General features: G+C 39.5%; 3 protein-coding genes across 4 annotated transcripts; 1 reads left to right on the top strand and 2 right to left on the bottom strand.

The window, feature by feature from the left end:
• Positions 1 to 8,527: 8,527 nt before the first annotated feature.
• On the bottom strand, positions 8,528 to 11,981 carry avpr2b.1 (arginine vasopressin receptor 2b, tandem duplicate, 1). Its single transcript, XM_018699005.2, has 2 exons — positions 10,879 to 11,981; positions 8,528 to 10,499 (listed from the first exon to the last, which is right to left on the bottom strand). The coding sequence occupies exons 1-2, from the start codon at positions 11,741 to 11,743 to the stop codon at positions 10,291 to 10,293; spliced, it is 1,074 nt and encodes a 357-aa protein (XP_018554521.1). The 5' UTR covers positions 11,744 to 11,981; the 3' UTR covers positions 8,528 to 10,290.
• Positions 11,982 to 12,121: 140 nt separating this feature from the next.
• On the bottom strand, positions 12,122 to 18,797 carry trnt1 (tRNA nucleotidyl transferase, CCA-adding, 1). Of its 2 annotated transcripts, XM_051074569.1 has the most exons (9): positions 18,642 to 18,797; positions 18,361 to 18,490; positions 16,776 to 16,969; positions 16,153 to 16,291; positions 15,844 to 15,970; positions 15,486 to 15,679; positions 14,068 to 14,321; positions 12,963 to 13,014; positions 12,122 to 12,691 (listed from the first exon to the last, which is right to left on the bottom strand). In XM_051074569.1, the coding sequence occupies exons 2-9, from the start codon at positions 18,488 to 18,490 to the stop codon at positions 12,672 to 12,674; spliced, it is 1,110 nt and encodes a 369-aa protein (XP_050930526.1). In that variant the 5' UTR covers positions 18,642 to 18,797; the 3' UTR covers positions 12,122 to 12,671. The 2 variants fall into 2 exon arrangements, with proteins under 2 accessions (XP_050930526.1, XP_018554520.1); XM_018699004.2 differs by having other exon boundaries at positions 12,122 to 13,014.
• A 75-nt stretch (positions 18,798 to 18,872) lies between these two features.
• On the top strand, positions 18,873 to 23,435 carry arl6ip5a (ADP-ribosylation factor-like 6 interacting protein 5a). The gene is made up of 3 exons (XM_018699011.2): positions 18,873 to 19,113; positions 22,137 to 22,354; positions 22,664 to 23,435. Exons 1-3 carry the CDS (start codon positions 18,935 to 18,937, stop codon positions 22,837 to 22,839), a joined length of 573 nt encoding a protein of 190 aa, XP_018554527.1. The 5' UTR covers positions 18,873 to 18,934; the 3' UTR covers positions 22,840 to 23,435.
• Positions 23,436 to 27,194: the final 3,759 nt, after the last annotated feature.

The following is a 27,194-nucleotide window of genomic DNA, read 5'->3' as shown; positions in this document are numbered from 1 at the left end:
TCCTTCCACCTCATTTCAGTTTCCTACAGGCTTTCTGGAAAAAGTTCAAATGTGATGTTGTGTGTTTTATTCAGCAGCTTTCTTTTTTGTCCCTCTGCTGTAAAAAGAGGTGACTGGTGAAGCAACAGTCCTTTTTATTTTCGTGGCCTCCTTCATTAGTGACACTTCGGAAAAATGTATTTTTGCACAAAACAAGAACTGTCCACTCAGCCACATCCCTTAGATCTTTCACACCGAGATGCGACCAGTACAGTCAGGAGAAATAATTACACCAAACTTTTTACTTTCACTGTACCTATGAGTGAGTATCATTTCAAGTTAGACAAGCAAGAGGAAAACAGAATAAAAATAATTCCACCTTATGGAAATCGTGAACGTGTTTTGAAGGGATATAAAGATATAAACATTCACCTCCGAATGAACCAAGCCACCTTAACATCCTTTATTACGCACTGTGTGGCAGTCTAGGAGGAAGATGGGATTCTGGTCCAAGACCTTGCTCTATATAGAATTTTTGGCACCCACATTGGCATTGGCCATGGCGTCACATACTAACAAAGAATTTGTCCACTGAATTTGGTGAGTTTGAAGCACACATAATTTAGCAGTCAGCCCCCATTGTCAGAGTCATGTCAGTGCTATATGCAAAAAGCAAGTAATGACAATTAGCCTTGGTCATATTGTACATAAAGCAGCCAAAGGGATTGAGCTATTGAGGATACATATATATATATATATAGATATAGATATAGATTACCTGACTGAGAGAAAATATTCTCTATTATACACTCAGATGCCACAGTTGCCAAGTCTGCTCATTATAAGTGACTATGGGCTCCTTCTGTAAAGTTGCTCACAAATATTGGTAGTTTTTTGGGAGGGGCTTGTGTCTAAAGTGTAATTGCCAAAACTCCCCTTCCCCCATACACACAGGTGACAGTCAGTGAGAGAGATGAATGAAAATCATACAATTGATGGAGTTTCTTCAGCTACTTATACCAGGGACTAAAAGGGTGAAATACGGGGAATAAGAGAGTAGACTGAAATACTGAATTCGTCCTTAAATGGTTGACATTCCAAAGGCAGACGGCAGATTTTGAAGGTGTAAAATATGCACATCGTGCAGAACATGCCATCTCTGATAAACATGAAAGAGAGGCAGCACTGTTCATGTCAGTGAGTTTTACAGACATCAGATTCATGGTCTCAAAGCAAAATGAGACAAGATAGAGAAGGGAGCTAAAGTTAGCAGTCACTCATCCAGTAGTTCTTCAGACAATCTCTGCAAATTAATTGGATCCACTCAAGTTTTTTTTTTTTTTTCATTAATTGAGATGGTGAATCAAAAGCCCAGTCTTGGCATGAAACATGTGATAATATATATTTTTTCTCTTAATGATGGTTTCAAAGGTCAACAAGAAGCTTTGCATTCACTTATAAAAGTAGCCAATTGTTAAATGCAACTTCACTTTCATTTTCACTCATTCATTTATTTGTTTCTCATTTTCTGTTGCACAGTTGGTTTTGTTCAACTTTAGAGTTAAAAAAAAAAAACCCACAAGTTACAGTGTTGTTGTTTTGTTGTGTTGTGTTTTTGAAACACAAAAAATAAACATTTACAGTGGCCTCTCTCTCACACTGTGGTGAGTAAAGTCAACTGTTTTGGGCTTTTTAAAATGATTATTATTATTAGAGCCAAGTCACCTCTTATAAACTGGGTTGAACCTGGTTGCTTGTTGGTCTCTGCTTGTTTCACATTGCAGATCACCTGTGTTTGCAGTTGGGCCATTTGCTGCTTTGAGATGAAAGACGTCAGGCATTGTTTTTTTTCTTTTCTTCTTCTGCTAAATGTTAATTTTCTCTCATTGATTTTTTTCAACTGTGCACCATCTACTTCAGGAATCAGCAGCCACTGGATCAAATTATTACATTTTCCTTCCCAATCTCTCAACATCCTCTGTCCATTGCACGGTCTCTCTCTTTATCACCTCCACTTTCTTGTATCTTGTTATTGTATCTAATATGTGCCTCTCGCTTGGTCCTCTCCTTTCCTTTAGCTTAATAGTCTTAAAGTTTTATTCTTTTTTAAATTTTATTTATGTATGTAGCAATCAAATGTATATTTTACAGGGGTTTTTTTTTTACAAGTCAGTTGGAAACAATAACACCAACTCATGGACATAATGTAAATTGTATATGTGCCATGTGTGAATAGCTTTACAGACATGGCAACAGTAACTAAGCAGGTGAGACTCAGTGAAAGGTCATTTGTCTTGTCTCTTGTGGATTTGTCTGGGATTTAGCTTTTTCAAGATGAAGCTTTTGTCAAGAAACTGACAAACACTCTGCTCGGACCTCCAAGCAAAGGTGTGTTTAACCTACAAATGAGAGCTTGATTGGATGCAGTCTTGTGTCCAATCCAAACTGGGACAAATTATGTGACTAATTAGCTGCACGTGATGATTTTATTGTGAGAAAAGGGGACAAACTGATGCAATCACATTTTATGTTTTCTTAATTATCCCCACTATGACACAAATTTGTGAACTAATAAACCATGGTATCAGTTTTCACTGGCTCTGTATATGATGTACAGTAAGTGTTGTAACTTCCTTACCTTCCCTCAAACATACGAGTAAAAATGTCTCAGAGCCACTACAACTCTCATCGGAGGCTAATAGCTGCTCTGATAAATGGACACATTGCTCAGGCCTGAGAGATAATAAGGACTCAGACCTATTCCTGGGACCAGCAGCCATCATGAACTCACAGCCCTGTTTCATTTTAATTAAGCCAGGGTCAGGCGCATGAATTATACAGTCCTTTATTAATCTTTTCTCTACCCTTGAAAGTTTCATGAGAAACTCATGCTTGCACCATATCAAAGCTCCTCAGTGCAACATCTGGACCACAGTAGCTTTTTTGTATTTTTTTCCCTCTCTAGTTTGATGTGTGTCTTTGGTGTAAATAACCTAATCATCTAATATGTGAAATATGCGTTATCTTAGAGAATCATGATTGAAACATGCCATGTTTCAAAGCATAGCAATACGCATTTGTTTGATTATTTAAGGCATGTTAATGAATGCATGCTGGACATGACATATACAGCTTGTTTTTCCAGACTGTTTAATGCAGTGTATACATAAATCAATGTGTTCCACATCTGTTTGATCTGTTTATTGATTCATACTGTGGGACAAAATACAAAGCTCACAGAGGAACAGTGGTTCAGTGTGAATGGTAAGCAAGGCCACGCACCATAACATTACATGCATTACATTACTGCTACTACCACTAAGATGCAATTCAAACTGAGCAGCTACTTAAATGAACAATCTCAGAATTTAAACCACGATGCATTTACGCACACACACTCACTCACTCACACACACATACACACACACACACAAAATATAACATGTAGGAGCTTTTGTGCACATGAACATTCTAAACACCATCAGATGCAGATGAGTATGTTGTTTTAAAGACATACCTCTCAATTCTCTGGTTCATATTCTTTTGTTAAGTGTTTTGTTTTCTATTAAGCCACAAGGGAATTTTCTCATTCGAGAGAAATGGAAGAATATCAAGCAGGTCACACAATTTGATGGTTATGTGACTAATTGACGGCACGCGCATGGAATAAATGAAATCACTAATTTGACGCTTTTGTCATTTTCACAGGGCTTTGCATAAACAGGTGTCTGCTAATTTAGCAATCAGCGAGTATTTCTCACCTTAAAAGTAGCATTAGTTCATCCTCATTTATATTGACACAGATGCACATTTTTCACTGATGCATGCAGAGAAAGAGTAAGTCGTGTTCTGAATTGAAAAGCAGTATAATGCAATCTGGCAAAATGGCTTCTTACACAAACAGCAATTTCAGAATTTCAGGATGCTCAGTTGCTCAAGAAGAACCATTTGGAATTTAAACAGATATTTTAAAGGCACAATAAATGCCCCTCTGACCACACAAGTATAGGGTACGTTCACAAGAGTTTGAGATATATTTTAACCTAAGAATAAGTATTTGACCCACATTTACAAACAACATAATATTTTTCCAAAGACTTGTCATTTAATTTCAAAGGTTGCAGGTTGATCACAGTTTGGACACTGATAAAAAAAATTGGTTTTGGTAGATTTGGTCATTACTCCTAAAAGTCATGAAATTTTTTAATCTTGTTGAAAAGAATCAGGCAGATCATTTTTCTTTTTATTCTTTCCAATGAATTCCATCAGAAAAAAGTCTAAGGCAAAACCAGCGACAAATTCACCAAAGCAATATATTTTATATTGCATTATAAAATATTAAGCCAAGGGCTACAGATTAAAAGTGTAGAGGTGTTATTGCTTAAAAATAAATAAAAACTTAGATAATAATTTCAGTGGTTTTGTCACAAACATAAAGCGGTAACTGTACCTCACCAGTGAACATGTTTTTACCAGAGATTTAAGGCACAGATCATGAACTGCAAAGTCACTTTTTCATTCCTTTCTGGGAACCCTCTGTCACTCCTGTCATTTCTCTACTGTCACTAATAAAGGAAAAAAAAAATGCCCCCCCACTCAGCACCCCCTACCCAATTTTTGTTTGTTTTTATGTGTATTATTTCCTGATATAAATCACTTGCTCTCAAGTCAAGTTTATGTTCTAGTTAAACCACTGCAGAATAAGAGGGCGCAAGGAAATGATGTCAAAAGAGTACCAGTCAAACCTCAAACAATGTCCTGGATAACATGATGGAAATATTGATTATTTCTTATAAATATTGCATTTTCCACCCACCAATTTTCTAAACTGCTTATCCTTAAGGCTCACAGGGTGGCTGGAGCCAATCCCAGCTAACACTGGGTGAGAGGCTGTGTACACCCTCAACAGATCACCAGTCTATCGCAGATTTATGTTTATTTATGTTTTATTTTATTCATCTGAGGAATGTCACAGTGTCTTTTCATCTGCTGCTGTTTGTCTTCTGCTCACTGACAAGTGGCATTCCTGTCACTGTGGCTGTTTCCTCTGTAGTCACACTTTTGACATTTTGATCAACACATAACCTTTCCACCTCAGCTTAGCATGAAAACATTTTTGCAATATTTCAAATACTTTAATGTGAAAAATGAAAATGTGCATAGAAACAGGTGGATGGAAACATATTCAGTTTCAGGTTACCTAATCATGTCTTTAAAGCAGTGGCTTCTATAAATTCTTACTAAATGAATGGAGATCCAGTATGTTTCATCCTATAGCTGCCATTTTTGGTCAGAGTGGTGGCAGCTCTAAGTATCAGAGAAATAGTCGTGGTGTTTATATGTATACAGGGAAATGTTCCCCTTCAGAATCCATGAAGTCCATTTATAAATGGCAGATATTCAGACACAATTAGTTACGACCTTTAGAGCAGATCTGATTATATACATCACGGACAAAGTGAAGGCTGCATTTTACACAGAACCAACACCATCAAAACATGTGACCTTTAGAGTGATAAATGTGTAACTCCCTAGCAGAGGTCCTCCCTATTTTCACATCTAAACTGTATTTCTATCTGAGAAAGAAAAAAGCCTTCATGTGTGGCATATTGATAATTGTCTCCTGCTGATGACCACTATGGATAACTTGATTGCCTCATTTGGGTTCAGTCTGTGTATCTCGTGGCTCCTGTAGGCATTTACAGTGCAGCTGAATGTCTCCCACTTCTGACTGAACCACCACTTTGATTGAAAAGCATTTATTCAAATTTGTTCTGAAGCACATCAAAATGTGGTACTAAATCAGATTTTGAGATTGCATGCTGCCTGTATTTCCACAGTATTCTCAGGCTGTCCATGGTAACGTGACTCTTAAATATTACATAGAGAGACAGGCATGAAGTTTCCCTCAGCCCTGCTTTTTTTTTTTTTTCAAATATACATGGTACATGCTATACTATGTGATTTAACATTTAAAACATCTTAGAAAGAGTTAAGCCCTTCCAAAATAAGAGCACAAGCCTCTAAATGAGTTTTGAAACCAGTCTTTTTGACGTCATGCTTATGTCAGTTGTATTGACATCTACAGAACATGCAGTATGTTCTAAATTGTAACATGTCACAGCTGATCAGGCCATAAGAGATAAACATGGATGCAAGCTGTTTCCTACCTGAAATACTGAAATAGTCCATTGATTAATATCCTTATCATCCACCTGCAGATGTGGTCAGGGACAGAACAGCTCACTTATAGCTCTTTATCCAATCAATACGTTGCAACAACCTATCAGATCTACATTGATGTTTTCAATTAAGCCCTTAGAAAATGAAAAAGATCCAGAGATGACAAAAAGACATATGGAAGTGCATTTGATCAGAATCTGTTTTTTTTTTTGTTTGTTTGTTTTTTTGTGACAATAAAGAAGTAGCTAAATTTACTTTGTCTTAACAGTATTCAGTGTTGTCCTCAATTTCTTCAGTCAAATTCTAAATGGGACTTCATTGTGGTGACAAAAACAGACATTAAATCTCAAATCCATAAATCATTTGTGGTTTGTCCCTGCTGGGGAAAATTGTTTTGATTGCTGTTTTGGGTGCAGACAGAAAGTCAGTACGAGGTGCAGGACATGGGTGAAATACACCAAACATCACCAAGGTAACTAAACTAAAACCAGCCTTCATCAGAGTGAGTACTATGGCATTTAATATCACAGTATATAGCTATATTTCCGTTATCAGTGTTTGAAATTCATTCTCACATTATGTGATTGACTGCATTTGTCCCTCTGAACTTTTGTGTCTTTTTTTGGTAAGGTTTTAGAATACAACCTACAAATAATACAAATTGAATACCTGTTTAACAAAAACAGGGTACAATAATATTGTAACTGTAAAATAGCTATGGGAAACAGTAAATGTGGAAATATTTTTTTCAATAAAATAAAATTAAAGTACAATATAATACTGGAGGATATTAATGTAGTTTTGGGATCCATCTGATAATAAAGATTTATAAGTGTGGTAAGCTATCCATCATCCACAAATGACATGACCATTTTTTGTATCTGTTTTGAAAAGCAAAATTTCTGCCAAGGTAATAGTTATTTTTTCGGGGTCCTACCATGAGAACACAGCATTAAAAAAAGTGGAAGAGTGTCCTCTCATTAGAATGTTAATCTGGGGTAAACTACACAGCTGGTAAAATAAAGACGGATAGGCCTTGCTAATATGTTATCCACTCATTAGCCTTATAGTGACTTTTATTATTATCATTATTATCATTATTCACTCCTTTGCTTGTATTGGTATATATGCATGTTCCCTGACTGTTTTTATTTTCAAATTGCCCCTGTGGATTATGCTGTATTGTATTGATTGAACATCAACAGCAAACTGAATAACAAATGCACTTAGTAACATTTGTCTGTTGTCAAGTTCTGCAGCAAAGTTTTTCATGTCATTTTTCCTCAGTGGATAAAAAACATAAGATAGAGCTCATGCTTAAACTTGCAGCAAGGCTGAGTGGCAGTGCTGAATCTAGCTCTCATAATACATCATTGCATGGTACTCACTGCCAACAACATGGCTAGTATCCACATTCCCACAGCGCAACACTCAAGGCTCTCCCTGAGCTAAACCATACATCAAGTAATGGAATTTATAGCACCGTTATTATTGAGGGACACTGAAATGATTTCTGTAGCTATTATAGCTTTCACCCCTTTAAGTGTGTGTATAATGAAATATATATTTTGTACTAAAGCATATTACATTTCAAGGGACATTCTGAATGCAAATTCATCACCCTCCTTCTTCCTGTACTTGCACCTACCAAGGTACTCAGAGGGCATTACATTGGTACCCAGTGTGTACAAAATACTTAGATTGTAAATTGAAGACTTTAATCTAGAGCGTTCTTTAAAAGTGTCGTCCCCATGATTTCGTTGTTAAAAATGACTGTTTAATAAAATATAATAACTTTAGGGTGCATGTTACATAATTTAAATCAAGAATAATGACCTGTCAGCCACACCTCACCCCACCTCCTCCTCTCTGACTGTCTAGCAGCTGGGGAAGCTGCAGTGGTGGCTGCTGGTCATTCTATTAGCGTTAAAGGTCAGAGCTGAGTGACAGCCAGCTGCCAGGCAGTCGCTGATGGGGGTCAAGGCAGAGGACTCATTGTAGGAAGATTTCTGGGGGATTTGTCTGTGTAGCTTGGTGAAAACATGGAGCAGAACACCGATTATAGCTTTTCACAAGAATGTAATATTCAGATTTTTCACAGCTTTACCATTAATTTCTGAAAGAACTGTCATATCCATACCAGCATAGCCAATTACCCTTGAAACATGCCTGTGTTTGTGTCTGTCACCCAATAGCTTCTCCATGTTCTAATTTCCAAATGGAAGGTGAGGGAACTATTAGGGGACCTACAGCAGAAAAACAGAGGCCTGCAGGAAATCAGGACATAAATATTTTTACTTAAAATCCAAAGGGTTGTTTTTCTCAACAGGACAGTGCTGTGGGGAAGACAAAAAACAGTCGCATGAAAAGTCACAACAGTTTATTTGGCAATGCCTCAGAAATCATCACTCCTTAGCAATTAAGAGAAGTCTTTGAAAAATGTAAACATGTTATAACATATCAGTGAGAACTGTGTATCTGAAGATACTTAATATGTAACAAATACAGACCTAACTCTTGTCTCATAACAGATCATATATATACAGATAAGATGTAAAGTAGACTGAGGAATCACATTCAAAGGACATAATGAACTTCAACATAGTTACAGGATAAACCACATGTACATTTGACACTTTCACATTATACAGTACTTAGATAAAATTTGTGAAAATTGGAGATTACTCATTCATCTCATAAGAACAGCTCTGTCAAAAAAGTTTACATGCAATTATTTTTGTTAGTCTTTCCAATACATGATCCATATTGTGCTGTGGATTCCTAATAACATTTGCTCCATTTGCTCCATTAAGCGTGTATCCATAATGCAACTGAAAAACAAGGGACTTGCACTGCACTTTGCACATTGGTCAGCAACTTAGCTACAGTGCTAATGTTGCTAGTGGCGGATCTCAGTCTCAGAACCTCTAAGTATTTTTGTAACAAACCTGGTATGCTGATATTTCACTCGGTGAATATCTGTTTTATCTGGTCTTGATGTGAGGCCAAGTTGTTTCTTTGCAGCTCTGGAAATGAAAAAAACACTAGTAGGCTAATTAGTTTTCATCCATCTTTCAGTCTAGTGGTAAGCTGCAACTGCCTGTGCCCACATAGGTCACTGCAGCTCGGTCAAGGTTCAGCAAATCTGAACTTTCGGCGAGGACGGTGGCACAGAGCTGTTCCAACACATAATATAGATAATAATGAGGAGGCGTTCACAAAAGCTGTTTTTCCACAATAATGTGAATACACTTTAAGAATGGAGCTGGCTACTCTCTAAAACTTAACTTAAGCGTACTGGTGGTTAATGCAAAAGGCTGATGTCAGGTAGCTAACATTCTCATAATACGCAAAATGCTCAAATTTAGCAGAAACCATTTTTATCATGTTCACCATCTTAGTTTAGCAAGTGAACATGCTAACATTTGCTAATTAGCACTAAACAGAAAGTACAGTTGAAGCTGATGCTCATGTCATTTGCTTTGATAAATTAAAGTATTGCACAAATATAAATTTTGAACTGATGATGATGCTAGAGGTAAAGTTGACGGACATCAAAGTTATTACAGTTCATCCTCTGGGGGTCCGAAGTCATTAGCAGTAATCCTCAGTGTTAGCCACTCTTCAGCAATGGCTGAACAAAATTTTGAGTCAATCCATCATGTCAATGAGAGGATACTTCACTGGATAAGTGAAACCTTTGTCCTGCTGGTGGAACTAAATGACAAATCAGGGGATCGCCAACGTCATCAGACTTCATCCTCTGGGGACCACGAATGTCAATGTAAATATCACCACAGTTCATCTTGTAGCTGTCAAGATATTTTGGTCTGGACAAAAGTGGCTGACCAACAGATAGGCCTCCATGAGCAGCAACTATTTGTGTTATGTAATACTGACTTCCCTGGTAACCACATTATATTTCAGTGGAATATCCTATCCTATAATTACTTATGGTGTGTCTGGTACTTAATACTGAGTTTCTACATGAAGCATTGATTGTCTATTTCTACATTGAGTTCTCACTACAATAATTGTTACTACAGGGACTTGTAGTATTACTGTGATGTCTGTCCTCACATGTTCAACAGGCTGGAGGTGAGAAAAGTATCTGAAATGGCAGGCTTTTTATCTGCTGTCTGACAAGCTCTTGAGACTGATGTACAGGGAGCTGACCATGGTGGCCTCCTCCTGCATGGACTCCTTCAAATCGGGTTGGTCCACGCACATTAGGGCCGCCAGTCTCTTGGGCACCTGCCCGCTGAACAGCAGGTATATGCAGGGGTTCATGCAGCTGTTCAGACTGGCCAGTAGCATCAGGATGGTGAAGGTTGCAGCTGGAAACACAGAGGAGGAAATGAGAGAGATTCTCATATGAGCCTTTTTTCTCCTTATATTGGGTGCTCTTTTAGTGGAGAGAACCTGTTTTCAGTTATAGATACATGTCTATTAAAATGAGTGGATATATGGAAATGGCACTCTCCCTGTGTATTATTATTAAGTCAATATATATTATATGATAAATGCAGGGTTGTAATTGATTTAAGGTTAAAATGTTACTCTATTTTGCACTTACAATGAATCCTATCTGGATTCCAAACTTTAGCAAATTTATTTTCACAGGATTGTTTTAGAAGAAAACTGTGGTGTGTGTTGTAGCCATTCTTTGAGTCATACTTTAAAATGTAATATATATATATATATTTTTTATCTTACTCTGAGTGGGCGCCTCAACGTCCCAGACAGACCAGAGCTGCACGGTGAAGAAAGGCGTCCAGCAGATAATGTAGGTGAGCACGATGACCACGGTCATCTTCACCGTCTTCACCCTCGCCTTGGACACGCCTGCCACGCTGCTGGCTCTGGAGGACAGCGGCTTGCTTACCGCCTCTCCGACGTGATGCGTCTTCATGTGGAAGTTGATGTGCACGGTGCGGCAGATGCGCACCTGGCACACGATCACCGTGAGTATGGGCAAGACGAATATCACCAGAGTAGTCCAAGTCACGTAGGCTCTCGGTCCCCAGGGCTTGATGAACTGTGCCCAGCAGTCGTACACACCGGGAGCGACCTCAACCCGAGAGAAGATGAACACCTGCGGGAGGCTGCCGATGAGAGAGACGCACCAGGCGGCGCACACCGGACCGTTCCAGCGCGCCCTACGCCTCTGGAAAGTCACCATGGGGTTGCAGATGGCTTGATATCGGTCTATCGTCATCACTACTATCATATATGTGGAGGCAAACATCCCGACAACCTGTAGGTACTTCACTGTGCGACACAATATATCTGGACCGATAAATCTGTCCGTGATGTCCCACATGAGTTGCGGACAAACTTGGAAAAATGTGACCACCAGGTCTGCGACGCACAGGTGGAAAACGAAGACGCGCATCCTGGAGAGCTGCTTCCTCCGCTTCCACAGCACCAACAAGAGACCGAAATTTAGGATCCCCGCAGTGATAAAGATGATGGACAGAAGAACTATTTCCACCTGAGCCAAGCGCTCATCTCTCGGCTCATCCCCAGAGAGCGCGCTCTCCAAAGTGATGTTACTGATGTTGACGTTGAACCAAGCCATGCTTTAACAGCAAATACAGCACTTAAAGATGAACACCGGGGGGAATCCAGATGAAGTTGAAGGGATTTAAAAAAATATCAGAAATGTTTTTTTCATTTTTAATAATGGCACCAAAAGGTATTTCCTAGGAAAAAAAATCGATGTGGGAATTGAAAGGATGAATTTCCACTGATGAACCAGTTGAGGGTCTCCAGGCAGAAAGTGAGGTGTTAGTAAAGGAGAGCAGAGGGCTTTATATCTCCTCATCTCTGCAGGAGGGAGGAGCAACCTCACTCTAGCACAGAAAATATTTATTTCTCACAGTGGCAGACAGGAGTGTGGGGGGGGTTTATTCATATGCCTTTGTAATCGGCAGATCAATGCACTTCAAACAAGGACCAGCATGTCAGTCTCTTTAATTAAAAAGTATAACATTTTTGATAGAACTTTTTTTCCTTTACTAAACACATAAAGAAATGATAAATAACTGCAGTTAAACTTAAGACAGCCAACAAATCACAACCAAACTAATGCTTTGCATTACTGTTCCAACAAAGAAAATTAATTTTTTTAAATAGTAACTGACCTGACATTTTATTCATCACCTATTCTGATTCCTACCTCCATGTATCCTCTTACTTCATCGCACAAGTGACAAAGTTAGAATGTGAATTGGCTGAGCATCAGTACAGTACCAGCTGTTTATCTGAGGAACTTAGAGAAATAGCAGGGCTCTGTAATAACACATATGATGAAATCTGCTGTCCATTAAACATTTTCCCACAAGATGGCAGCTGTGATAATTAGAGAATATCGTGTGAGATCTCTTCAAATTCACACGGCGATGCAGATGAACAAAAGTGGCCTGGGGGTAATTTAGAAGGAAATCGCATTCATCGGTGGGTATTCACGTCTCAGCTCTTGTAGTGCCCTCGGTCAACAATATGCATCAGCCTGCTCGATCAATACCTGTGAGCAGCACAATTACAGTGTCAAGTGTCTGTTATTGTCGTCTGGCACAAAAACACTTCTGCCTTTCTGTTCATTTATCACTTTACATAACTGAGGAGTTCATCTTTGTCCATCTGATAATGACTTTTTTTCCAGATGTCACGGAGCTTCTGTAAGGTGGCACCTATCTCCTTGCCTGACGTGACACCCATCCTCCTTAGATCATGACCACTGACAGGGAATCGGGGGATGGACCACCTGTGGAGCTCTGCCAGCAGCTTCTCCTCACCTTGGTACTTCAGCAGCTCACATACTTTGCTCCGAGTATCCAGCTCCCGATTCTGAAAAGACATGATATTTAAAGCTCAATGAAAACTTGGTTTTAGATTTTACACAACAATCAAACATAAAGTGAGGAAGGTATTATTATACACTAAGCTGACTGTGGACTGCTTGTGGTTCAATCAAATTTAATTGACGATTCTCTCACAACGTGATGAAACAAACCCATAGCTGTCACCAGACTTCAAATATTCCTAAATCTGGATTGGTTCATTGAAATATGTAATATCACATTTTTTACAACTGATCTTTGGCCCACTTCAAACCATTTGGAAGGGTACTAATTTCTATTTGTCCTGCCTTGTCTACTTCTGTTACAATTACTGTTCGACTTGAGCTCAACAGAATTTTATTGAAGCTTAATCCATTGTTTTAATAGACTTATCACATCTGAATTATTTCAGATACCCTTTTGAATCAATTTAAGTAATTTTGTTTTCTGTTTTGTTATGTTTGGAGAAAAGCATGTTGCATTCAGATGTGGGTGAAGGATGCAGCTGGACCACTGTCCAGCAAGAGCAGGGGGAGTGAGATAAAGGATACAGCTTGTGTATTCAAAATTCATAGTTAGTTAATCTGCTAACTATTGTCTTGATTAAATGATTACTTGTTCTCTGACAAAATGGTGAACACATTCTCACAACACTCCAGAGTCAAGGCATATAGTAATCAGTTTCCTATCATAGGATGCTGGAAGCAGAATATATATATATATTTTTTATCTTTGGCATTTTTGCTTAAAAATGACATTCTCATGACTGAACTTCATCTAGCAGCCAGTGCATTACAGGCTTCTGTCAGCTTCAAAATAAGCTCATCAAGCTGTTGTAGGTGATCACGGACTACATTTCACTGGCACATAACACAATACGCGCTGATGAATAATTATGATATGCACACTCTGTGAATACTCATGGCTAAAATCAATGACCACACTGTTCTAGGGAATATCCCACTGTGATTATCTATGATATCTCTCCTGCCCTTTAAGTTAAAAACAAGCATAAATAACTGATTTCTGATTGCACTAAATTGAGGAGGCTGAAACTTACGTCAATGATGAAATCAGTGAAGGGTTTTAGGCTGTCTGTCCCGTCTTCACTCTTGCAGAGCTCCCGTCTGTGTTTGACCAGGAACAGACCCAGATTTTTCTCCTCCTTGGACACCTTAAGTCGGAGGTCCATCTTTTCCACCTCCTCTGGGGAGTGGAGGAGAGCTGCTAGGATGGTCATGGGTTTGGGAGAGTGGTCTTTGGCATTCTGCCACACTCTCTTCATCTCCTCAACATCGCCATCTGGAGGTAAACCTGAGGAGGAGCAAGAACAGGAGGGATGAGCAACAGATGACAACAGAAATGAGAAAAAATTTAATTTTATTGGGAATTATGATGATGATTGATGTCTGATGTACTGGTATCCTGTTAAGACACTTGTTACTAAATAACTTTTTATGAGTTAAATAATCAGAGTCATTGAATCATCTCTCTAGTGCTGACTAATATACACAGTTCGAAGTACCACAGAAGTCAAGTGGCATTGAATTCTACTTCATCTCAGGGAGGGAAACTGAGTCATTCCCCTTTAAGAAACAGCTTCAAATTGCCAGATCCTTGAGAATTATTGACATCACTGATCCTTTTCACTAATGCCTGTACTTTGCAAATAATGACTTTACAGCAGTCATTATTTGCTACAGCTTAGACCATTTTCAGGAGCAATCTGAGCCATGACAAAAAAAAAAGAAAAAAAAAAAGAAAAGATGTTCTAACATGGGAACATTTTTACTAAACTGGGCTATATGGTGCACTATTGGCAAAACACTTATGTCAGGAAAGGTTCAACTCTAATGATAAAAACTAACTGTTTTCACTAAAATGAGAATATATTGTACACACAGTTTTAGATGTTATGTTAGATGGCTAGTTAGAGAGAATAAGTGAAGTTTTATTTTTTTTCTCAAGAGAGATTAAGCATTTGAACTAAACTGAGTAATTTGTGAAAGTTTTCCTCACTCACTAATTTCTCAAAAGGGGATTTATAAAGAGCACTCCACAGATTTTACGAATAAGGTTTAGTTTTGTCGCGAGAAGTACTACTCAGACTGTGAAAACAATTATATAATTTCTTCTGTGGTTCTAGAGGAAGCTTGGGTTGAGGTTTCAAATTTTTAACAGAGAGCCGGTGGGACAGACTGGAAGGATGGTGATGCTATTGAGATGCATTATGGGAAATGTAGGATCCAGCATTTTTGGAGTTTCACCCATGCAAGACTAAAAGTTGGGATATCTTGGCCTCTGCTGCCACAATTAACTATTCTCCATGTTTAAGCATTTATGTGAACAGTCAGTCAAGTGTGCCTTTTATTATGTTAGTCACTGTTTGTAAAATATTGTACCATAACAAGCATCTCTTCATATACAGTGTGACTGTAGCAGACACTGTTTAAAATTATGTCATTGTAGCCTTCTCACCCATGTACTGAGCCAGTTCCAGCCTGTACATCAGCTCCAGCAGATGAGCAGCATGGTTACCAACCACCATCTTTTTCAGTTCCACCCAGATCCGTTCTCCTGATATTCCAGCCAGTCCACAGCTGTTTTCCCTAATTGCGGTCAACGTCTCAGGCTCGTGGTCATCAGGCTCCAAAGCCACCCTGCCATAGAACCTAGGGTAAAATGAGAGGGCTGATGTCAACACACACTCACTTCAAACGAATAAAGAGGATGGGTTTTCACTGTCCATTTTCTTCCTTTTCCATTTAAGTCCCTCTGTATTTTTCTGCTTATAGTTTGATTTAGCCAAGATGAAAATTAAATACAGTAGGTCCACCTGAAATATCGCAGTATTCTCAGGTAGTCCTCTTGAATTCTTTGCTCAGCACTGCCAACAAATCGAACTTTACGGTTCTGCAGGTCTTCATATCCTTTGAAGTAGTCGTATAATGTGCCATCGAGACCTACAGGGGTAGAGAAGTCAACAACAAATGTTGACAAATTTTGACACAGTGCGAGAAACTGTAACAAAGTCCACTCAATGCACGTGAACCAGTATCACAACTCCATGACACAAGCAAACACAGTGATAAGCTGTAACAATTCTCCAACAAGGTTCATTTGATTCAATTAACTACAAAGTTACCTAAAAACATGGAGTTGATGGTGAGGTCTCTCCGCTCAGCATCTTTCAGCCAGTCAGTGGTGAATTCCACCTCTGCATGACGTCCATCTGTCTGAACGTCCACTCGCAACGTGGTCACCTCAAAGTTCTCATCATTTAGCTATAAAAAAAAGAACATAATAAGGAAAACACAGATGACTCAGATGTGATAGAATACAGGTGACATGTACGCACGACCCCGCTTTCAAATTAGTGCCCCTCTTTCTGGTCTCACTTGTGGGTAATGCAGCACTTCAGAGGGCACTCAAAAATACACATCTGTACATGGCGAAGGTACGTTATGCCATATGAACATTTTCTGGCATATTCTAATTTATCCAGGCTCATGGAGACATATGCTCCAGCCTGAAACATCTGTCTCATTGGATGCAACTTATTAGCATATTCCAGGAACAAACAAATCAATTAGATGATGGGTTTCCGGTGACTGGGCTACTTATTTCTACATTTTTGTGGGGAAGTTCTCCCACAATCTAACCAGATAGCTTATCTACCATTATCATACCATATTATTATGCAACATCTCCAAATCAAGACCTAAGACCAACTTATTTGATCGATCTGTTTAATTGCATGAGTCTTACCCTTGCTGTAATAGTCCCATGCTTCTCTCCTTTATTGTTGATCATCCTGATACCAGCACCTTGGAACATACGCTTCATCTCCTCTGGAGTGGCTGTTGTGGCAAAGTCTACATCTTCGGGCCGCTTCCCAGACAGCAGGTCCCGAACAGCACCTCCAGCAATCCTCAGCTCATGCTGATGCTTCTCAAACAGCTCTGCAAAAACCAAACACACACTTAGAGGAGTTTGGTGGATATTCAAAAGCACTGTGGCTGAAAGCACAAGCAATTTTAGGTAACTTTCAAAGATGATGAATTCCATTGTCATGAATCAACACAAAAGCTATCAATTAATTTTTTGTTTAATTTTTTGTTTGCCAGCTAACTCATTTTTTTCCACCCGATCAATGAGATTATTGCTACCTCTAGAGTGGCTTTGGAAAAGGGTTTTAAGGTTGATGTGATGAGTGTGAAGTGGTAGTTATGTTAAAAACATTAAAACTTCCAGGGCCACCGTGTGTGCAGGAATATTGAAGGGGCATTCCACCAATTTAGGACAAAGTATACTAGTCACAGGTTGTACTACTCACCCTATGAAAATTGCATAATGTCCTCTGTGACTCTGGAGTCTGAGACAATACTGTTTTGCCTGCATTCCAAACTGGAGTCATAGAGTTGAAAGATGTGCATATTTAACAGAACAGGGTCTGACAAAATGATGTCATTGTTTGCATTACATTAAGGGAAATGCAGAATCCTGCATTTTGTGTTGCTTTACCCATACTGAGGACTAAAAGTCATAACACTTTATTTATTCATTTTATTTTATATCTACTGCATCTTTTTTGACTGCTGTGTAATGTCTATTTCTTTTTTTTCTGTTTGAATGTGTCTCTGTCTCTCGTATCTATGGAAGTGCTAATACTAAAAACCTGGTGTAACCCATTAAGGCTCTGGCTTTTTCAGAGCCCAGAACAATAAAGTTTCACTTAAAGAAAATCCAATGCATTTGCATAAAGAATTGCCTTTTCAGGGCAATAATTACAATTAAAAGCCTGTAGAACATGCCTTTACAATTAGAAAAAAAAATATGATAACAATATATCAGCCTGTATTAATTTTTTAAAATGAACTCATTACATAGACAAACATTTTTGATAAAGATTCCATGAATGTTTCTTTAAATAGCTTTTAAAAATAAATGTGTGAGAATCTTTACTCTAGTATGTCTGTTCTGCAACTGTTTGTACAGCCAACACATACACTAATGCAGATATACATATTTGAAATGAGACTATTCACCCAGCAGATTCACCTAGTCTTGCTTTAGTTCTTTCAGTGAACATTAAGGACTCTCAACTAATTTTATTTATTTTCTAAATCATCAGTGTTGTGTATAATCACATGATGAGGCATCTATGAGCTGTTCTGCTTCTTCTCAAACGTGTAGACATTTTTCAATTTTCTCTCATGACTAAAACTCTGGCCTTTACTGCCTCTGCTGACATGTCATGTCTGTGAAACACAAAAGAAGCACAGTCCTAGTGACAACGGCAGGCAGGTTTCACTCCGCAGCTGGAAGGTGTCTGTCGACAGCAGCATCTCACCTGCTATTCCATTCAGTCCATCAGTGAACAGAGACTGGAACTCACTGGTCTTCAGCTTCATAGTGTAGAGACTCCTACAATAGAAACCTGTTCCTCCGGTCACACGAGAGCTCAGTATTCTGCTCCACATCTGTAAAAACAACAAAAAGAGCGTCATATGTGTCTGTTCGTGTCCGTGAACTTTTATCGAGCTAGCTAACGCTACATGTCCGCGTGCACCTGACACATTGTTTATACATGACCACAACATGAGCAACACAGACATGTCAACGTACACGTACCAGATTATATCAGACAGAAGTAAATGCAACTTAAACAGAGGGGTTTGTGGCCGTAAAACGCAGTTACTGCTTCATAATATCGTTTTGTCATTAGCCATAAAGCGTTTCAGGAAGAGTTTCGATAACATGCGGTTGCTAACCAATAGCGTGAGGCTTCGTAAGGCTCATGAGGTGGGGTTTAAGAGCACGTGCTACCAATAGCTTCTCGCGATATCCTCGGGTGGCGCTTCAGGTGGTTTTCCGGCTGCCTTCCTACTGTCTCGGTTAGTTCAGCAAACGGAGCAGGGGGGTAAATGGCTAAAGTTGAGCTGACACCGCTCAGACCGTGGGACGACTTCTTCCCCGGGTCGGAAAGATTCGCTAAACCAGATGTGAAAGATTTGGCGAAATGGAACAACAGAGTTGTCAGCAACCTGCTTTACTATCAGACAAATTATCTGGCTTTAGCCGTCGTTGTTTTCCTCATTGTCGGGTAAGAAACGTTAGATGGTAACTTATGGTGTAAATACAACAGCTATGTGGTGTTTATTTGGCAGTTCGCAGGTGAATGCTGGTCACTTTGCAAGTCATTCCTCACGTTATCTGGTGTATGTGACCATTAAGGTTGCTCTATTTGTGTAAACAGGGATATAACCTACTTGAAAGGGATTTAAAATGAGGATAAAGCCAGTGGAGTGCTAATGTGGAGAAGCGTTGGAATGAGTCCCATAGGAATGAATGGAAAGATATTGTGCCAGCTATCATGCGATGCAGTGTTACTGTTATGTTCTTGGTAAGAACTCTTTTCTTTCTCAATATGGCAAACAATATTAAGAACTTTTCCACCCTTTTGCACCTCTTATGCAGGAATGTGATTTGACACATTTCACTGGTTAAGTTATAACCATATACAGTCTATTAAAACACAAATATGGTGACCCGAGGGTCCCAAGATGTTCTCGCTTGCACTGTTGGCAACAGACTGAACTGGAGAGAGAGATGAGGATATGTGACCAGTTTCGGGCCTGACTCATACATTACATAATCTAAAATCAAAATTTCCATAGGTCTGAAGTTCTAAGCACAGCCCTGGACTACTGCAGATTTCTCGAAGAACTGGTCTACTATCTGATAACTCCATACAAGGCACGTTCAATCTGCACAAGGAACAAGAGGTTATGTCTCTATTTTATGAAATATCTTGGCTTTAGTTGGCACTTTGTTCCAACTTTAGTTGGCACTTTGTTCCAACTAAAGCCTGGCTCACTAAAAATAGTGATGCCCTGTCATGGTGTGTCCACTGAGCTGTGTGATGACATATTGTTGCTATGGTTTTGAAGCCCCCTTAAGCTGTTTGTCTAGTCAGCTGTTGCACTGCAGATAGCACAGTTGTGAAAAAACTGCAGCCTAATCAGCTGGCCCCTGAATCACTGATTAGGGATAAATCCAGTATCAGGTATTTTCTCAGTGAGTCAACCCTGAATCATGACCCTTAAAACCAACAAGACTGAACTTTGACACTTTCAGTTTGATTGTGTCCTGAAACCGTATTGTTATTTTTTATCTAGTTTGGAAACCGCTCAGCCATGTTTCTGCCTTTGCATTTACCTCATTTGCATGGCCAAGTATTCCTGTCTTAAACTGTCTTAACTGTGCTTAACACTGTAGGATGAATTGTTTAAGGAAGCTCATGTTGTTATAGTACATTTTCATCAAGCAACACAGAGACTATACCATTTAACTTCACCCATGTAACAGAGCAAGTGATCACAAATTCAGCTGTGTTTTTAACAATTATGAATTACTCCTTATACAGTTCCTCTTCACACAACTCTGACATGGTTTCAGATCATTAAATACAACCGCAGACACTGAAAAACAAATGAAGAAAAATCTGTCTCTGCTCTGCTGGCATGTTTACCTCTGTGTGAATATGCTGAAGAACAAAACTTCTCACTTTTTAATCCCACTACCATACCTCAGCTGGGAGTAGTATTCGTAGGCAGTGTCTGGTGATAAAGATGGCAGGTTCTGCAATGCAGCGCAGTGAGGTATGTTGAGCCCATCCAAAAATGTCAAAGGTCTACATTCAACAAATGCTCACCATTTCACAATGAGGATTTTTTTATTCAGCATGAATACAAGGGGCATGTATCTTAATGCAGAACTGTTAGGTTAGGTAGTTTATTTGCACGTGTGTTTTTGGACTCACAAAGATAGTGTCAGTTCACTGACTTCTGTTACCATGGTAACTTATGGCCACACCTATAGGGAGAAGGTTTTGTTCAGGATTAGACCAAAATCAGTGGAAAGACTTGCAATCCATTGGATTGAAAATACAGTCAATGTTTATAGTTCAGTGTCCTGTATAAACCATGGAAAACATATCAAACATATCGTTCTATGTAGTGTCAGTAATAAATTGAATTTATATAGAATATCACAAAGTAGACCTCAACTAATATATTAGCTGGGCAGATATATTGGCTGATATTAGCTTATCACAGATACATTCATATCAGCAAAATATATCAAAAGATAAGTAACAAGAACAGAACAGGACAGTGTTGTTTTTACATAGATTGTCCACCAGGGGACAGTGCCAAGTTGATTTTTCAACTGCGGCATTTAAGGGAAATAAAGGATTTTAAAGGATAGGAATTAGAATAGAATTGAATAGGCTTTATTGTCATTGTACAGTGGGGTACAACAAAACTGTGGGTGCTCCACACAGCAAACAGTGCACTGTATAAAAAATATAAGAAGATAGATAGAAGAAGATACAAAAATACAAATATATACAAAATTTACACAATGACGATGAAGTTTAAAACTCACATTTACATAGGAGACATTTAAAACACCAACACGCATGACTTGTGCAAGAATAAAGCCAGGAGAGTTTAAGCTGTGAGTCGGCTGAGTAGTGTCCTCGGCTCTGTGTTTGTGTGCGTGTGCGTGTGTGTGTGTGTGTGTGTGTGTGTGAGTTGTGGTATTGGTGAGGGGAGCAGGTGGGGGGTGGTGTGTACGTTCAGTGATTGTTTGCAATCCAACATGGCTCCTACACCAAATGTTTGTGTATATTATGTGTTCGTGTTAAAAAATATATATAATGCCAAGTACATAAAAGGGATACAAGAAGAAGGTTGTCGGCTGCATATATTCAGTTCACAGAAGACAAAGGAAGGCAGCAAATCTTCCAGTTTCAAAGCTGGGACAAGAGATAGCTATGATATAGCTTTATCTTCTGCTGACTGAATAATCAGTTAATTGACTGTTGTTTTGGTTTTAGTTGTCTTTTCTGTCGTCTTTTTTTTACTTTCTGGATATATAGTGATGAACACAGTGGATGAAAACAGCCTGTGATAATATTAGGGATGGTGTTGTACAGACAGCATCCAGACACTTGGTGGAGCCAGTGACCGCAAACACAAGTCTTACCTGTGCTCCAGTTGAATCAGTGCAGTTTTAAACTGACCTCCCTGGTCTCTGTTGTCCTGTGTTGATGCCCCGCAGGTTCCTGAACCCTCTGGGGATGTTCACTGCCATGGCTGTGGTGTCGGGCGTCTTCCTGGGTTCAGTGTGGGCTGGAGAGAACAGAGCTGTGATCAACAACTTTAAGAGGAAGAATCCCACAGCATTTTTGATCGCTGTTATGGTCGCCAGCTACATCTTAATTTCTATGATGGGGAGTGTCATGGTGTTCATGTCGGCAATCACTTTACCTCTGGCTTGTAAGTTCTAGATTATAATGTTGGAAGGTCACATGTTAATTTAACTCCATAAATGACACATGAAGTTGATATATATACCTGTGCTGCAATATAATTTTTGGCCTGAAAGTAAATAGACAAAATTTATTACCCAGTAAATATCAGACGATAATGATCTGTGCATTTGAATTGTAAAATGATCTTAGTTCTTCAAAATCAATGAAACATGTTTTTCAGATGTTATAATAGTATGACTTGAACTAAGGTTTATAGGTTTGTTTTTGCCAAAAGTTGAAAACATTACCAGTCTTTTTCCCATCTGCCTTTCAGTGATATTTGCACATGCTTCATTTCGCCTCCGCAACATGAAGAATAAACTGGAGAACAAGATTGAAGGTGCTGGACTGAAGAGGTCACCCATGGGCATTTTGCTGGAGGCTCTAGGTCAGCAAGAAGAAAACTTTCAAAAGATCCAGAGCTTTCTGGAGGGAAAACTGAAGGAGTGATTGGATTTGAGTGATTGGAAACGTTCATCTTTTGGCCCAAAGATCTTGACTTTTTTCTTAGATGTAACAAATTTCTGTATCTCTCAGTTTAAAACCTCTTAAAATGTGTTTCCTTTACAATGTGTTTACCTGTGTGTGTTTTGAAAAGAAGGTTTGTTATCTGAAGGGGTTTATCTTTACCTCAGGGTTATCTGTCACTCCTCCCAGAACTTGTCAGGGCACTTTTCTCAAACAACAGTGAGGGCATCTCAGTGCTGCCTCACATCTCTTCTATGCAATGTGTCAGTGTTCAACACAGCTGCGGGCTCCTTCCTCAGTATGAAATCTGTGTTTAATCAGTCTCAGAAAAAACCATCAGTCCTGCCAGTTTATGCTCAACTAAAATTGTGAAAGCAATGCAAGAGTTGCCTTCTAACAAAGAAAAAAAAATGTGCATACTCAACACACATCACTGCCAAGGTACTCCAAAGACTGGATTGTCTCCTCACATAAATGTAACAGTTTACTTGAGTGCACGTTTGAATAGAAACCATCTAACCTCATGTTCATGCAAATAAAAAGAGCCAGACAAAAGAGAAAGCCTGAGCTATGAAGTACCTGTGATTCCAAACACTGAATCAGTGTCAGTATTGAAAATGAAGACTTCAAAGGAGCATGAGGTCTTAACCTATGTCCATCAGTATTCCTGTTCTTGACAATGCCCCCTGGGTGACAGATTGGCTAACTTTGCTTTCCTCTCCACTTACCCCAATGCTAATCAATGGGCTGCAGTAGATTATAGTGCGGAGAGCTGAGCACTGCACAGTGACAAAGTGGATTCATCTGCAGTCATTCACCTTCAAATCCGAGTTAGTCGCTGTGTCAGCTCCTTCGACTGTTTTTTTTTTTTTTTTGTATTCAATTTGAAATTGACTGCAGCTAATGAGAATGCATCTGGAACGTAATGCTCTGTTATTTGGTTTTAAGTGGCAACGTGTGAGGAGAGGGGGGAAACATGAAGATAAGAATGATGGGTGTAAAAAAAGAGTAATCACTTCATCAGTACCAGCTTTCCAAAGTGTTCATGTTAACCCTTTGCTTTCAGAATAACTAAAATATAGTTCCTTAGCGTTTGATGTAGTGTATTTACTCTGTAAGGAATGCGTGTTATTTTTGAAATGAACCCAACGCATGACCTCTGTGCACTCAGGCGTAACAGTATTCCAGTGGCTCTCCAGTTTAACTTTGACTCGAACTGCACGGCTTTACCCCCTCTGTGCTACAGTAGTGATTTATGTCCTCTCCTGCAGTGACTCATCTTCATACATATTGTGCAACTTGGAGGAGTCAACACACAGCACTGGTGGCAATAAACTCAAGTAAAGTCATGTCTTTGAGGCACAGTGGAGGCTCTTGTTCTTAACAGTTGCAGCTGCTGTAAGGATCCCACCAACACGTGTGTGGTGCTGCACACCCGACAGGTGTGTGTCTTCAGTGTTTTCTCCTCAATAGACGTATAATCCAGGAGAGGAAGCTCTGCTACACAGTACAAAACAACACTTATCCTTTCTTGGTGTTTTTGCATGAATCAGCAACACTTAACTAACTTGTCATTTTGAAACAACCATAATTGCGTCCAAAGGTAGTCTTCAGTGAGGCAACAGGAGTCAGTAGATGTGACACAAAAACAAAGCTGTGTACTGTTTTGGCATCAGCTGCTAAGTAACAACACTGTTCTCCTTGTGCAGGCTTTTGACTTGCAACATCTGCCTCCCATTTAGTTTCTACAACACAAAGGCGTGGGACAGGGAATAATGTAGTATTATACAATACTTAACTCTGTTGGGTCAGGCACACTTTGACAGTACACTGCCTTCAGGCTGACCCCTCCATCCCCACCCCTCCTCCTTGGCCTACCCGAGAGGCTTTGGCTTTTGGCTGGCTAAGCTGGTTAGCTAGCCTCATAACTCAAACAGACTGTCATTCAGCAGATCCGGCTGCTTGGACCTACACTGTAGCTGATCATGTGACATGTTAATGATGACCCACGGTGACCTTTGCAGTCTGCTGTATCCTCATGTGAGCAATCCTACCACTTCCCATACACCCACACTGCTTTTTCTGTCTCCTTTATGGAAGGTTATCCACATAAGTCGATGAACAAGACTTCAGTGCATGTGACTGGTCAGCTAATCCAACTATTCAGCCTTCATATATTGTCAGAGACCTACACTCTGGATTAAGGTACAATGTGTTGATTTTGGGGGATGATTTACAGTCACTTTAATCTGAGTTTAGCTGAGCCTCTTGGCTATTGAGGTGATTGTATGGCTATTGCAAATTGAGACTAAGTTTCTGTACCAGTGCCCAAAGTATACTTTTTTCAATACCTTAGTCTTAGAAGCCTTTTTCATGGTCATCTGTGTATAGTGAAACAAGCTGCAAAGACAAAACTGACATATAATCACCTTATAAAGTCACTTGCCACATAATAGCAGATATGGAGAAATATTAGCATTCGTCTGGAGTTGTATCATTGCTCACTTGATGAACTTAGGTCCAATATTTATGCTCATTTCAGATAACTCCCATGGGAAATATTTTTTAGCTGCTAAATACTTCACTTACGGGAGTGTTTTTCCTGAAAACAGCTAGCTGTGACTAAAAATGGGGGTGGATGAGAATGGTAAGGGTGTGATTGAGTGCAAGTGACACCTTTCAGAGTACATAGTCATTTAAAGGTGGTATATGTAGGTTCGCAGTAAGCGTTGCACTACTTCACTTACTAAGCCATCATCGTGTTTAAGACAAGGGTTAGATCAAGGGTTACATCCTCTGGCCAGCACTACATCTTCATCCTCTCATGTTGGACTTATTAGATGCTACAGGGACTCACTTTCATAAAACATGTTATCACGAGACGGGACTGGCCAGGTCTAGTCGGTTAGCATTCTAACTTTGAAATGACAGAAATAGAAGCAAAACAGGAGTTAACAATGGAGTTGTTTTCTACCCTTGGAGACAGCTCTTGGCAAGTAAAGGAATTAAGTTTGATGCCGAACTTGCAATGTTTTTTCTAGACTGATAAGTATAAACAGATGTTAATGCTGGCTATGTAGTGATAGCAAAAACTTTCATATAGCACCTTTAAACCATTGTTCATATAAAAGTATTGATCGGTGCAGTTCTAAATCAGGAACCCTGACCAGATATTTGATGCCAACTTTCAGTACTTGATAGTTTTATATGTTTGGTGTTGACATTGATCAGTACTGACTAAATATGAAATTTGAGACCAAGCTAATCTGCTCTCCATATTAGAGGAGTTTAGTCTGTAGTTAGATGAGAGGAAAGTACATAGGAGCCCATTGTTTATGTAGTCGAGTGTCAGCTGGAACAGCCTCCTCCTGATGTCTGGCTGCAGCTGGTGTGAGGCAGCAGAGGAACAGAGACAGAGGGAGACAGCTGGATACAAAACACTCCCACCTCTCTCACTGCCTCGGGTAAAGCCGAGGAGCTGGAAGTGTCTGAGACCTCCCCTGAGCTCGCTCAAGAAGCATAACACTGAGGAGAGCTGCGAGCAAGTAAAGCTGCTCAACTGTGGCCTCCCTAAAGAGGCAACCAGTGGCAGGATACACTTGTAGTGGTAGAAAATGTGGGGAAGGAAGGGAGGGAAATGAGGTGAAGGGTTACAAGCGTAATCTATGGTGGGGGGTGGAGGCTCAATACATGTGTACAGCAGGGTTCTATTGCATGGATGCCTACAGGGAGGGTTTGGTACTATAAACACTGGCTTGTCATTCACAGGGGAGGACAGAAGAAGAGGTTTTAGCCCATAGAGGGTGTGACAGCTTTTAAAGACTGGTTTGGTCGGTTTACGGCTTAAGGACACATAAAACCAGCCTAGCAGCACAGCAAGGCGGTGAGAAAATACAGCAGAGTGACAGACAACAGAGCTCTGCAGAAGAACGTTTCTAAAAACAGATCATTTATTCATAATTAGCTATCATCATGACTGATTGCAGCATCTGCGTTCATTCGTACAGGCTCAAAAAGGAAAGAAAAACTGGGATGTAGCCAGTACTCTACAGCTATCTCTCTAATTATAATCTGTTTTCTTGAATGTATCCCAGATGAGCAGTTTCAAAACCATTTATACGTGGAGATTGCATTTATGCGTTAAGAGTTGTCCAAGACCACCATCCTAAGCCACAGTGTGTTTTTCAGAGCCATAAAATGTATGAGAGTAAGCTTATGGAGCTGTTTTTCCTCTGTGAGTGTTGATACTTTATTCAAACCCCATTTCATTAATTGGACTGGCCCAACAGACGTTCACTAACTAATTTAATGGATTTGGATTTAAATCCTGCTTTTTC

Source organism: Lates calcarifer, linkage group LG12 (assembly GCF_001640805.2).
Source record: "Lates calcarifer isolate ASB-BC8 linkage group LG12, TLL_Latcal_v3, whole genome shotgun sequence".
NCBI classification, from domain to species: Eukaryota; Metazoa; Chordata; class Actinopteri; family Centropomidae; genus Lates; species Lates calcarifer.
This window is presented reverse-complemented; position numbering and strand designations above follow the sequence as displayed.